Source organism: Protopterus annectens, chromosome 10.part0, assembly GCF_019279795.1.
Source record: "Protopterus annectens isolate FY-2018-M chromosome 10.part0, PAN1.0, whole genome shotgun sequence".
Lineage (NCBI taxonomy): Eukaryota > Metazoa > Chordata > Ceratodontiformes > Protopteridae > Protopterus > Protopterus annectens.
Window position 1 is genome coordinate 1,653,199,623 of NC_056744.1, and position 15,698 is coordinate 1,653,215,320.

General features: G+C 37.3%; 1 protein-coding gene across 1 annotated transcript in view; it reads right to left on the reverse strand.

The window, feature by feature from the left end:
- LOC122813852 (zinc finger protein 184-like) overlaps window positions 1–15,698 on the reverse strand; it is an 86,863-nt gene that overhangs the window by 41,801 nt on the left and 29,364 nt on the right. The window contains exon 5 of the mRNA XM_044086389.1: window positions 3,788–3,892. Coding sequence (XP_043942324.1) covers window positions 3,788–3,892 — 105 coding nt within the window. The remainder of the gene's footprint in view (window positions 1–3,787; window positions 3,893–15,698) is intronic.

Consider the following 15,698-nt stretch of genomic DNA (forward strand, 5'->3'; position numbering starts at 1 on the left):
TTAGTTTTTATCTTTTCTAAGAAGGTTGCAGGAAAGTCAACAAGCAGACCACAGCAAGAAAACACTTTATTCACCACAAACCACAGCAAACATTAACGCTGACACTTCCAAAAATGTTTTAGTCATTACAAGACTTCTTCACATACAATTCATGCATACAAGACTGATTTAAATAAGACATTCAGTTAAAAACAACTAATAACATCATCTGTTGCATTAACACTTTATAAAACATTCACTAAAACCTCAAATATGTTAATAAAACTTCCTGAAAATGACCTAAAAACACTAAATATTTTTATTTTCATAAACTGCATAAATAGTATATATATATAATATAATATAGAATTCATAAACTAAAATGTTTAAATGTAATGTAAAATATTTGATAATATTAAACCCTAGGTCAACACTACATCTAGTGGCTAAATTAATGTGTTACAATGTATTACTATAAGAATTATAAAAAGAAAAGTCAAGTAATAAAAAATTATAATTTTGCTGCTCTTAATTTCAATAGTGGAGCAATCGAAATGCTCTCATTTAAGCCAGGGGGTCTGGCCGCATCTAATGTAACCTGCCAGTATAATTCACAACATTCCAACCTGGTCTCCCAGGAATCCCCCCCCGGCATCAATTCCCATTACTTCCAAAACAAAAAAAGAGAATTTTGCTTTGCCACACATTTGTGAGTGTTTATTAAGAGCATTCTTTTCGTTCTTTTTACTAATATCGTAGAAACTTTCATAAATACGTCTATTTAATCGTCGCTTCGTCCTTCCCACATAGAAAGCACTGCAAAAATCACATATTGCAAGATACAGTAGACCAATAGTATTGCAATTACTAGAACATGTACTATGAATAACTCTGTTTCTACATTTAACATGTACCTGATCAGTATTGGATATATAGGCACACTGGGAGCAGGCACTACATTTAAAGGTGCCCTCTTTTTACCACTACATCAACCTGTTTTGGTACTTCCACCCTCAAACAACTCTTTCAAATTTTTACCTCACCTAAAGGTAAATCTTAATAGGTTTACTTGTTAAACCTTTAAGATCCGTAAGGGATTAAATCTATTCCATTCCCTTTTAACCACATCCCCTACCACTTTGGAATTATTGTTAAATTCCATCGTAAATGCCCAATGGTACTCATCGCTGTCATTCATAGCAGGTTGAGACCCTAAAAATGGATCACCCCTACCCAAAATGGGCAAATATCTCGAGGGACAGAGGCTCATCACATGGGTTATGGTATCCCGTAACAAATCAACCGGGTACCCCCTCTCTTTGAATAGCCGTTCAAGGTATACACATTCCTGCTCAAAATCTTCATCAAGATAGGTTAGTCTACTAGCTCCTATTAATTGGCCCTTAAAAATACTCCTCTTTTGGTTATAGGAGTGGGCACTATTAAATGTAAGTATGAACTAGAAAAAGTCTCCTTTCAGAAATCCTTAGATTTAATGCCCCTGGTGGTTTTAATGATGCTAACGTCCAAAAAATCCACCTTGTTGTGGGTAATAGAACTAGCAAATTGCAAAAAACGAAGTGGTGGTGCCCAAATATTCCAGAAATTCCTTCAACTTACTTTCTGAATCCTTCCAAAAAATACAAATATCGTCAAGAAACCTCTTGTATATCCGACAATCACAAAATCTGGAATTAAAAATGTGATTCTTCTCCCACCACGCTAAAATTATGTTAACATAATTAGGGTGCAATTAGCCACCAAAGCAACATCCTTCGCTTGGTGTAAATTATTCTTCCCAAAATAAATAAAATTATTTCTCAGTATAAGATCCATAAGGTTCAAAATAACTTGCAATTGACTGATTGTTATACTACACTTGTCCACTAAGGCTGCTTCAAGCCAATCTAAACCTATGTCCTGTGGAATGACCATAAACAAATCCTTAATGTCCACAGTTACAAAAATAATATCCTCAAAAGACTGGCTCAAGTCAATCCCTTGAAGGAAGTTCCATGTATCCTTAAGAATCGTTGCTTCTGTGCCCCAAAGTTTTTTGAGTTTTACATCCACAAACTTTGCTAAGGGAGCTGTCTTTGATTCCTCAGCAGATACTATGGGTCTAAGGGGGGGGGGGGTTGTTGATCTTTATGGACCTTGGGGATTCCAAACATAGTGGGTATCCTAGGTTGAACAACATGCAAATACTTAAAAGCATCCATATCAATAAGGCCTTCCAAAAGTAAGTTGTTAAGAGCCAACTCAATCTAAAATGTCTTTATACTGCAGTACTGAACATGTGTACCCTTCATACTGTTAATGCTTTCTGTAGTACCAAAGTTACTACTGCCTTTATACTTCAGCACTGACCACATGTGACTCTCATGATATTAATACTTTCTGCATGATCAGTGAAATCATTGCTTCTCTATTTCAAATATGAGAAAAAAAGCCGAGCCAAGACACCACGGCTTGTGAAAATTCACTTTAATGATGCAACACACAGAAAGTAAGCGCTTTCACAATCTCCTCGACCGCTTCATCAGACTGATGACTTGGCTCAGCTTTTTTCCTCATATTTGACTGTTCTCGCTGAGAGCCAATTCTTTATCAGGCAGCTGGTGTTGATTCTTTCGTGTTTCTGTATTTCAACACTGAAAACTCAGTGTGACCCATATGGAGGGGCAGTAAGTGCAGACTAAATGCTTTGGGCTATAATGGGGCCCAAGAATACAAATATTTTTACTGATTCAAATGAGAAGGTCATACTCTGAACAAGAGAGTTAACCATCTTTTGTTGTCCTTTGGCAGGATACACTACGGTGTACAAATATACTACACAGCTGCTCTGGTGGTAAAGAGGGATGAAGCCCTGATTACCGCCCAGCCAACCTGGGTTTGATTAATGCCTTGAGTAACTGGCACAGTGGCAGACAGAGAGGAGTATTACCATCCTTGGTGGAAGGGTAGTTCTGTGAGCATTTCCTGCATTGCGGTCCCTCATGAAGGGTCTGTATGTGGTAATTGGGAGGGATGGTCCAAAGAGGGGATAGAGGAGTTTACATGCTTTAGTTGCTGCAAAGGTAGTGCGATATGCTGTACATTCCCACTGCATCCATCCCCTGGACACTACAAGGACCATGGGAGGGAAGCAGTAACTGGAGTAGTTCATAAAGCAAAACCCCACCCAGTGGATGTGAACAGATGTGAACAGCTGAGACCCCCAGGATGGCCTTAGGATCCGTGCCAGCCCTGGTCTTACTGGAGACAGTCTGGGGGGTAGGAAGTGACTAGTAGACCTGGTGATGGATGTGGAGCAGTGAGTTTTATGGTCACTGGATGACAGATATTTCTTAACTCCACTATATGCCTTTCACTTGGGTTCATTCAGTTTTACCCCATGCCTTTTAAAGTCTTTCAAACTACCGGATATTAACAATAAGAAAATCATTCTTAAGCGTTACTACAGTTTTGGTGGCATAAAGGATACAGAGCATTGGTCCCTTTAAACTTGTTTGATGAAAGCCACATTTCAATCAAGTGCTACTACTTGAGAAACCAGTGTAATGTTTACGTTTTTTCCATGCTACCACAAACACTCACTTCCATGCCACTTCCACCATGATAAAACCTTTTTATCCTTAAAAAGCCAAGACTTTTTGGCCTCAATTACCTTCATCTTCTTTTAGTGTCAGACCATTTAATACCCTGTCTCTGTTTTACTTTATTTACCTTTTTTCAAAGACAGTATCAACGTCACTAAGAAACAAATTCATAGAAAAGACAAATTAATGAGCTCATAACTTACAGTGGAAGCTGGCATTGAGATTACTCTTCTGTTCTGTGCTAGTTTTCCGCACGTAATTGCCTTCTTTTACTAGGAGTAATAATTTCTCTAGAGGGATTTTGACTCCTAAATAAAAAAAAATATATATACATACTTTTAACATTTTGTTTTAACTAGGAAATCCAGCAGTTCAAAATGGGTCTACTGCTTTTGGTCGAATTACATTTGGTTGAAAATGATTTCGGGCAGCTCACTTCACTGAAAGCTCATTTGATTGAAAGCTCATTTGGTCGAAAATGGAATATAGCCCCTGCTCCACTATAGTGCGACCCTGGAGTGAGAATATAAAGTTGGGGGGGTGTGGGGGGCGTAGCTCCCCACATTTTGTAACTAGTTTTTACTGAGGTTATATGTTTCAATGTATTTTTAATGGATACACAAGTATATAATAGTGAATATACTGCAATTATGTGTGGGGTTACACCCCCCACAGCCCCCAATACACCCCCCTAACTTTATATTCTCACTCCAGGGTCGCACTGCAGTGGGGCAGGGGCTATATTCCATTTTTGACCAAATGGACTTTGCCCAAATGGGTTTTCAGTGAAATGCATTTTCTGTGAAGTGGGCTGCCTGAAATAATTTTTGACCAAATGTAATTCGACCAAAATCAATACACACACACACACACACACACACACACACACACACAAACTATATTTTTTATTATTTGTTAACTGAGTGGGTAGGCTTGTAAGTTTACCCTTTTCAGCCATGACCCAGACTCAAGTGAATTACACAGAAAAACAATACATACAAGGAATTAGCTTGAGTTAGTTACAATAAAATGACATCCCATACAAACATCTCTGGACATAACAGCTTCCAAATACAATCCTAGCTTAAAGAATGATGTAATACAGTTAAAATATAAATTAAAAAATAGTAGATTATTGCTTAACTGGCAACTTTAAAACATGTAGAGATAGTTTTACATGATGTCCCTTCATTGTTGCAAAACCATCCATAGTATTTAATACTATAAATTCTAAGCAGTAGCATATTAATTTTACCATGTACATATGTATGTGTGTATGTGTGTGTGTGTGTGTGTGTGTGTGTGTGTGTGTGTGTGTGTGTGTGTGTGTGTGTGTGTGTGTGTGTGCACACGTGCGTGTGTAATTCAGCAACAAGAATAACAATGAAAGCACATAAAATTTAAAAAAAAGAGGAAAACTTTATTTTTGAGTTAAGATTTTATGTGTGTTCAAAGCTTTATGATTTGAACTCTTTTAGCAGTATGACAAATTCAAATACACATCAAACTGAATCACACAAATATGATAAAATCTAAGCCCCCTGCACTCCCCCCAACTTTATATTCTAACTCCAGGGTCGCACCACAGTGGGGAGCAGGGCATATGCCTGCCAGTGCTGTTTTTCAGTCAAATGAGTTTTCGGTCAAATGAACTTTCGGTCATCTGGTCTCAGTCAAATGGGCTTCGGTCATATGAAATTTCGGTCATATGTAGTGAAACCATACACACACACACACAGATATATATATATATATATATATATATATATATATATATATATATATATACACACATACACACACACACACACACACACACACACACACACACACACACACACACACACAGATTATATATATATCTGTGTGCGTGTATAAAATATATGCAGTGGTTAGCATTGCCACCTTACTTCTGTCCAAATGATATTTGGTCTTCTTATAAGTTCATAGGAGGTTACTACGCTAGCAGCTGTAGAACCCTTACAAGCCTATCCATGTTAATCCTAAGTTGCCTCAGCTGTCCTTGGTCAGAAGGACAGAATTCATAGAGCAAGTCTATGATAAACACCGACCACCACTGTCCATGAGGGACATGGGTGCCACCCCTGGGGTGAATTTGCGGTCTCCCATCCATTTGTCCAGGTTGCACTTGAATAGGGTCAGTGATGAGCTTTGTTTCATGGGAATTGGAAGTTTATGATGAAAAGGAGGAGGATACCAAGCTGACAAATGTCCAGGAGACATCTCCTTATATGTGCAGGATGTATAATCAAAAATCACCTGCAGCCTGTTGCAAATTTCAATTGTCATGAGCCCATCTAAATCATACAAACCCTCAAAGACTGTTCCTGACCTCCCAAACAGTGGTGTAACTACTTCACTTCTACTTTTCACAAAATCATGCTGATGACAAAGTAAATCCTGCATTTTCTGTTTATTCAATGCATATCTCTCCTTCTCATGATACCTCACACTAAGCACTCATACAGACAAAATCCAGCTGTCTCACCACAAAGTTATAGCAAACTTTAAAAGCTGACCATCATTGCAATTCTACCCTACAACACACCTTATCATACAACATACTGCATCTTAAAGGTTACTCACCAACTTGGTCAGGACTGATAATAGGACCATATGGTAACTTTGCTCATTGTTCAGTTGCTGTATTATTTCCCTTCTATTGTGGAAGAGCGATTATACAAGTACTGCAGATTCCCCATACTGCACAATGGTCAGGAAATACTACTACAGCTTTATTGGGTTGTAACTCAACAGATACTCTAAAAAACTGATATATTATTTGTCCACTCTGGCCCTGTACAACATGTAAAACACTGAGAATTACCTATCCCAAAGTACACAACAAGCAAAACACTCGACAGGTTTCAACATCCCTCCCCTCCTGATCCTACTTCTAAGCAAATCACAGTTAAAAACTCCTGCAACAAGGAAATCCTATCCATATTCACTAAAAGACTTCAAATATTCAATTAAATGAAGCTTTTTTGTGGAATCTGCATAAATGTACAGGAAAGGTCAAAAAGCTTTCCCTTCCAAATGAAAATGCACCAGAATACCACTGCCAGGATGAAAGGTCATCACATCAAAATCATGTACCCGTTGCCATAAAATCAATACCGTAACCCTTATCTACACCAAACGTTCACAATATGAGAACATTTATCTATACCAAAAGTACATAGCACAGTAGCATTCCAGAACACATCGATCCGAGACCACTAGAAAATGGTAAGATAATGAATACCCACTACAGAAATACCTGCCACCTGTTCCCAACATCACCACCTCCGTCACACCAATTTCCTAGACTTTCCTAGACCCATTTAACATACTTTTAACACTCAAAGACAAGTTAACCATCCCCCTTACATTCTTTCATTCTCACCTGCTGTTGTAGCATCTTATATTTTTGAACCTGTTTACTAACTGCAGGCAAATCAAAACCATCCTTAACATCACAAGAATTCCCAGCATGCAAATCATCCCTTCACCTACTGAAGAATCAAGCAGTTTGACAAAACCCAAATTTTCCTCAACAGACCAAGTATCATGCTCAAGTAAATCACTGACATGGTCATCTGAAGAAGGCCTGACCATCTCAAATTGTTTATCATCAGCAGAAAGGGAAGACTGCAATAACAGCAAATCCAGAGATGCAATCTGGAGTTCTGCCTCACAAGGATCACAGATGCAGGATGCATAGTAGTATTTTTTTTTTAGCTTAAGACCACATGTAAAATAGGGAAAAACACATTCTTTACCTGCATGTCTCTATTCTTTACAGTAAATACATTGTTTAACAAGCTATATGATGTAGGACTGTCCCTTTTCCTCAACAAGATTTACACTGGTCAGTATACTGAAGCAGTCCCCTATGGTTCTGTATAAATTATTCACTAGAGGAAGGCAAGACACAGTAACATTCACAACAAAAAATAAAATATTAGAAACCTATCCACTATTCTGAATACCTCAAGCATCAAAGTCTTTTTCTACATTAAAGGCATCTGCACAGTTTTTCAAATAAGATTAGCATCAGCAGAAGTATCAAAAGCGTTATTTCACTATTTTGTTGACACGTACATTCAGTGGCTCAATAAAATAGTCTTTTCATGGTAGTAAACTCTTTTTAGGATGCACTAAATCAGGAAACAAAAAGCCAAATAATGTGTTTCAAAAGTCAAGTCTGCAAAAAGCTAATTTCCCAAATGTAGAAATGGGTTTACCATCAAAATGTCGAGCGTACATTGACAAATGTGCATATTATCGACATCACCTTTAAGCAAAACTCATAATGCCGACGTTTCAAAATGTCGCAAAAACACAGAATGTCAACATTTCCGACTACTCTACACCTAAAAACAAGTGCTAACATGGGTAAAAAAGGGGGTGAGATTTTGCGGTTTGGAACATCGGTGTTCAGCATTTTCAACAGTCGCAGGTCAGAGTTTGCATTTGCAGTGTTGAGCAATGTGCACTCGACATTTTGATGGAAAATCATAGAAATGAACTAACGTCTGAAACTTGAAAGTCCAATGGTTTAACTTATTCGTACCAGAAAATGTACTTGTTCAATGATTTAGTAGTGCACACTTACAGTTACATAGAGGGTTGAGGAAGAAGCCGTACCTCATACTACCACTGAAAAAGAAAAAGAATATTACCAACTGCAAACACAAACATTTTTGCTACATAACAATTCATTGCATCTTGCAAACCAAATTTTCCAAATATGTGCAGATATATCTTAAAGCTCACTTAGCAACTCCTGCTCTTCTAAGCTCTCATAATAATCATATGCAATATTCTCTTCAATTAACTTGCTTAAAGAATATCCTTCCTATAATTCCATGAGTCTCTATTATTTTTTACATTCTAGAAACGCATGACTTGTGAGCCATCTTCCCCAGGAATGTTAACCAGAAAGTATAAAGAAAAGGAGGTGTATTTTTAATTTGTTTAATGGGATACAGTCCTAATCAATTGTGGCCAGTTTCATTCTCAGCCAGGAGAAGGTACAAATAGTTACAAAGATAGGTGCTACACTGACATATATAAACATATATGTTTTACAGTGGAAAGAACCTCATATGTGACAGAAAACATGCAAGAGAGTAAGAAAGCAAAAAGCATAATGGCAGTGAGAACTGCAGGACAGTACAGCAGATTTGTCGAGGTTTTGCAAGTGCGTTTAGCTTGGGTTTTACGATGAAACCTAGTAGAACATGAAATTTAGGGAAGAATTATGCATCTCTAAGATCTGGAGGGACAGATTCATACATGTTAGGGCCAGGTACAGACAACGAATGGCTGGTTAAATGAAGCTTGGACCGTGATGTTTAAAGAAGTGGGCCTGAGTGGCTGTGGTGTCTGTGGTTGTAGGAGGATAATTGCTGTACAAGTTTGGTTGTTCATGTTAAACTTTATATAACTGATAGCCTAATGCTCTTTGCTTAACTGGGAGCCATTTGACCTTTTTTTCCAAAGTTATAAATATCAAAGGAACAACAAAATTATAGAACAAAACACTACATTTATTGAGCACTTTCATTCCAAAAGAAAGAACTACAGAATAAAACATCCCACACATTCACCACTTACATGCTTACATTAAAGAGGTGGTGCTATTAATTAATGGACCAACCTATCAGGCCACAACTTTAAAACAGGTGCTATGGAAACAGTCATTTAAAACCTGGTGAAACATCACTACTTACAAGAATGTGCCAGTGCAGAGCAAAAAAGTTTCCCAGACCCCACCCATAATGTCATTGTCTACTCTCTTCAGGATGAAAAAGAATTTTTTGAAACCTGCAGAAAAACAAGCAATATTTAAATAAAGAATTCTTCTTGTTCTTGTTACAAATGATACTGCAATGTTCAATGATCCTTTTCTGTATCTTATGCTCTATTTTACCAATGAAGTATGTGGGGAATTTATTACACATAGTAATATAAAAAACACCCACTATGTTACAACTAATTCTGCCAAGGCATGGAATAAACCTGGAGAATTTCTGTGTATTACTGTATTTGGAATTTCATGAATGTACCCACAGCTGAAGCACCAGCCACATTTTGCCATACTGCCAGGTCTTCTGTTGTCCCAAAGTTTCCTTTCTAACTGTCTCCCTATACTGATGGGTTTAAAAATAAATCTTGGGAATGAATTTAGTCTGATAAAGTTAGGACTGATTTTATGGATAAGCTTTTTTTTTCAATAATTCCATATATAGCGGAAGACTCAAATGAATGATATAAAACCATGGAGCAGCCAAACAAATGATTATTGGCCTGGATGGGCTTAGCTAAGGGTTGTTTTAAGATGGGAGCATACTGGCAGTTAGAACATTTTGTGAAAATTAATCTATTTCAAAGACCCAGGATATTTATATGCTAAAAGCAGATTTTAAAATAAAACATTGTTCGTTGAAATGTCAGTCATTACAAATAATCCTGGGCAATCTGATATACTGCCCATTAAACATTTTTTTTCCTGTTTATGTGTGTGCAAAGTGAAGATAATGTTTGAAAAAGTGGGCTTTTTATAGATATTGGATCCATAGCCATTAGTGTCTTTCTACACCAAAGCATCAAGGAAGGGTATGGTTTCCTTGTTTACACTGAAATTAGAATTTTGGAATGCTGTGCTGCCATATACAAAATTAAAAAAACTCCTGTAGTGTGTCTTGATCTACATCCCAAGTAATAAAAATATCATTCAAAGAACGTAAGTAAATTTTTAAAAAAGGATGGTACTGACTGTGCAGTATAAAAGTTTTCCCAGTTACAAAGGACTAAGCTGGCAAATAAAACAACACATATAGCGATCACTGATACACTGGATACATGCTGGATTGAGTAGGCAGCAAATAATATAAATGCCTCAGGAAGTGAAGGTCAGTGTCAAAAGAAGTCATCTCTCTGAACTATTCCAACCCAAGTTCTTGGGGAATAGCAGTAAACAGGTCTTGAATGTCCAGTATAATCAATAGGTCATTGATATCAAAATGTGAGCACCTACGTTTATCTAAAAAGTCCCACTAACCTTTAAGCAAGCTAGGAAAACATATATAATATGGTTTCAGCTTGTCCAACTGATTGCCAATGGAAAAAAAAAAAAAAAAAAAAAGTTCCCTGCTGAGGTGTATAGAGGGGTAAAGGATGTTCTCATGAATCTTTGAGAAGCCAAGAATGACTGGAGACCTTTTTTTTTTTTGACCATTAAATAACAGAGGTCCTGTTGGGTGATGTCACACTTGGTAAAAAAAAGTTTAGAAATGGTTAAGGAGGAGATGGCCCTACGGGCTTGATTTATCTCACTTAAAGAAATCACCTCATAAAAAACATCCTGCTGGCATAGTCAACTTAATTCATTAAAACAATCCCTCTATCCTTATCAGATTTCTTATCCAAGTATCTTTATTCAAGGAGAATTCCTTCAGTGCTTGAAACTCTAATGGGGTGACATTACAGCTTCTCCACGTCTAAGGATTTCAACATCAGATATCTGATATCGTTTGTGCACAACCTCTCAAATACAGCCAAGTTATGTTTTAAAGGAGATTCTACTGTGATCTGCCGAGACTATTTCTTGAGGAACAAGAATCATTTGGAAATATGACAGCAAGATTTAGCTTTCTAAGAAACAGTACGAGTTCCACTATGGTATCCACAGAGTTGGAGTGTCTCATTGGAATAAACATGAAACATCTATGAAAAAAAGCTGTTCATCTTTTGGTTTTAAGGAAAAGAAATCACTAAAATGACATACTGTAAAATGAAAGTAAGTTGACAAGTTGTCCTGACATGTAACATAATGGGGAGTTAGTTTTGTAATGGTCTGCTTCTACTCCTCTTGTTTGCATGATTGTAGCCCCCTGACCTTCTGCAATTGTTTAAAAGATGGTGGGGATGTACATGAATCACTTAGTCATCCTCACCTCCTCAGAGCTGCTTCCTCTAAAAAAGCAGCTGTAAGGGTCAAATCAGAAGTTGACAGCCTCATTGGCCATATTGCTGTATGCATTGATGTGGATGGTGCTGACCCCACTGAAGGAGGGGTAGCATATACTTTGCCCGCTTGATATCCACCTCTCTCCTTAACCAGTTTCTTTTCCTTCCTTGAGCATATTATCTTAATGTGTTTTTGAAGTGTATTAAATAAAGATTTTTCTCATACAAGCCACATTTACTATCAAAAAGAAGGTCACTTCTATTGGAATTACATAATTCCTTAAGTACTTCAAGTAAATTCTTCAAAATAAGTTCATTATGTTTAACTAATAATTTTAAGCATTTAAAGCTGACCTTTTGAAAAAATACAATTTAAGTCTTAATGTAGGGGAGAGTCCTGTACAACCCTGCTAGGTAGTTTACAATATCATAGGTTTCTGAGAGAGAATATGGGGTCTGAGGTTCACACCTCTTTTACTTCAATAACTCCAGTACTTACCTAAAGTTGGGAACATGTAGGGATACTTGGAGTCTGTGTTCCCCTCATCATTATCCAAATAAGGTTTGAGTGACTTAAACACCAGTCAAAGGGGCAGGGGCACTAGCCAAATTAAAGCAATAGGTTCCCAAATGTCAACACTGACACTCTGTGACACTGAGATCAGTATCTCTGTTAACCTGACCACCCTCAGGATAGACAACAGACCAGACATAAAGAATGAAGATCCACCAACATTAATCGATCTGGATCTTAATAATGTCATTAAGAAAAAAAGACAGTACTGATTATGAACTATCCAAAACAATGGAGCTTAAAGGTACAGGTGGCATAAGAGGTCTAACCCTACCTGTATACCTTTTTGGAGCACAGAACCAGGCCAACTTCTGCTGAGCCTATTTCTCATAGTCTATGTTAACAATTAGAGGAATGTCAGCCTGCCTCACAGCAGGCAGTCTTGATGCATAAAGGTCAGAAAAGACTCCAATTTCCTCATCCATCACCAAACCAACCAGAAAGGTGCCTGGATCAACATACGCAAGGATCAAGAATCTGTACATGAAACAGACACTGAATGAGCTGAGAAGCTGCTATCAGCAGACACCAACATCTTCAACTAGACTTTTTTAGTAGGAGGCTTTGCTGTCTAATGGGACACCTGAGAATCTGGGGAGGTCTACCTGCATCCCTTGAGGTTCCTCTTAGCCAAATGAGGTAAAATAAAAGAAGTCTTCTAAGACACTTATGTCATCTTTCTAGGGGCCAAAGACAGACCAGCACTTGAAATCAAGGGGAAATCCATCAACTCCAACAGTTCTATCTACAACTCAACACTAATCTCTTTATGTTTTTGTTGAAAGTTAACAATTTTAAAACAGTTTTCTATATGTCATACCTCTCTGGGCGACCCACTTCAAAATAGAAAGAGAAAATGAATGTGTTTGTCATACAAATGTTTTTTTCCCACAGAAACAACAGTAAAATCCTTACTCCAAGACTAAAGCTAGTCAGCAGCTAAAAAATAGCACACATCAAAAAATTAACAAAGTGGCCAAGAAAAGCAATACAACAGTGACAAACTCCTGCAGCGACAATAGTTAACTAAACCATAAACTAACTACCAAAACAACTTCCCTTAATGGAAACAATGGCTCAGCACACAAACTTTAAGTGAGGAAGAAAAGAAATTCTCTCTCTCTCCCGCTCTCTTTTTAATGGTAGGGATGGAAAGTGCCTTAAGACAAGGGAAAAAATAGAGAACTTTTCCAAGTTAAAAACAGTAAAATTCCACAAAAGGATCAGAAAACAAAAGCTGACATTTCAGCTAATTAATATCAATAAAAAGAAACTGAATTCTACAATTTATGACTTGAACGTAATAAAAAAACCTCATGCATCACTTGGAGTCCTTAAAGCGAGCAATGCGGAAATTCAGGTGTGACAATGTAAAAGTAGAGAGTACAGCTGGTGGGGTGTATTACAAGAGAGGAAAGGTACCAAACAGCCTGGAATGTTTGGAGAGCCAAACCATCATAATGCATGCTGCCTTAGTCCTGCCAGTTATACAGAATGGCCCTATTCCTATCGGAGTGCTAAGTTTTAATGCTCAAGAGAGTTGTTCCATAATTTACAGCTCAGAAAGTGTTTACTAATGTGTCAGTGGCGGTACTCCATCATTTTTCAACTTAGAAGTAATGATGTGGTACTCAGCCATTCACATTTTTCTTTTCTTTGGTGACAAATGTAATCCAGCTAACCATACAAGATGGAGACAGGGTTGAAATCATCTATCATGACTTGAAACCCTTCTCATACAGAGCTTCATCTTCCACACCCAAGTCTTTATGTAATATCGTACAATACTGTGTCAATACAATGTTCTTAGTGTAACAATGAAAATTTTTAATGACTAAGCACCTTCATCTTTCACAACATTTACATACTTCTTCAGAACCAAATGTTAGCAGTTCTGTTAGCAAGCTGTTATGTAACATGACCTGTTGATCATGTGACTTCAGAACAAAACACAATGAATATTTAAAGGTACATGGACAAGAAACTACATCGAGTAGAAATACATTTAATACAAATCACAAATAAATGCATTAAAACCATGGCATACTAAAATAACTAAACATTCATATATAAAATCATTAAATTGTTCTATTAGAATGCAAATATGAAACATGTATACTAAAATCTGTGTTCATAAATCACAATGTTTTCAGTTGTTATGTGCTTCTGTGTCATCCTCAATGGACATTTTCACATCTAAAAATGGCTCAAGACCAGAGTAGCTACTTAACTATATAAAGCAAATAAACAAAAAAGAAATACCGACTGCCTTGGGGTAAGTGTAACATGACAAAAGGTTAAGTGAGGATGGTGCCATACGATAGCAATAGGTGGCACCTTTAGTAAGATGGAGACATATTTGCAGGCGCAAATTTTACAAACAACCCCCCCAAGTGTTATGTCTAGCTAAGAACAGCTCAAGATAGTGCTGATATGTGCACAACATAGATTAATTAATTAATCAATAAAAGCTGTAACTACAATGCATTTCTCAGATTTGAATTTCAATCCAAGATTCTCCTCTTTTATACAGTGTGATACTGAAATAATGAAAATTTATTTAGATGAAGACAAACTCATTTCTTATTGGTGAAATAAGTCATAGATGTTTGATAGGATACAATAAACAGTATGCTGATGTGGTCATAAGGCTGAAATATGCATATCCACAGCTAGTGGGGTTTGGATTTATTGGCCTTAAATTGTCCATTAAAACAACTTAACAAGTCATGGGCATTCAGAATCGCCAATTAGCTGAAACACCTGGTGTTCATAAGGGTCATTTGCATATATCTCATGTGCCTCTGATTCAAGAGGTTTGAGAGGTCACTCATTGCAAGTTCCAGCTTGGCTGGAGTTTTCATTTAGTTTTTACTAATAGGTATTTCGGTGTGACTTTCTCACTTATTGTTTTAGTTTGATATTTGGGCTATTTTGTAGTCACCCTAATGATAATGGACATCAGCTGGGTATAACAGCCCTGTGTTTCTTCTGCTTAGTCATACACTCTGCTTGTGCTGATGAAGTCATAACAAGGCCAAAATATGCATATCCATAGCTAGTGGGGTTTGGCTTTATTGGCCTGAAATCGTCCATTAAAATGATGGAACAAGTCAATGGCATTAGAATCGCCAATTAGTTGAAACACATGGTGCTCATAGGTTCATAGGTAGGTACTAGGCTATTGGCCCTGGTGCCTATACAAGCCCAGCCAAAAAGGTACCCTGGCTTTTGCCACCCAAGAAAATAATTTTCCTGTGCCACTGTCGAGCAGAGCCACAGAGGTGATCCCCGGGGTGAATTTCCCATTTCCCATCCAATCATCAAGATTTTTCTTGAAGAGTGCTAATGAGGAGCTTTGTTTGATATAGATAGGTAGTTTATTCCAGAGTATGGGACGTCGCTGGGACAGGAATCTATCTGTATTCACATCTAAAAATGGCTCAAGACCAGAGTAGTTACTTAACTATATAAGGGTCATTTGCTTATATCCCATGTGCCTCTGATTCAAGAGGTTTGAGAGGTCACTCATTGGAAGTTCCAGCTTGACTGGACTTTTC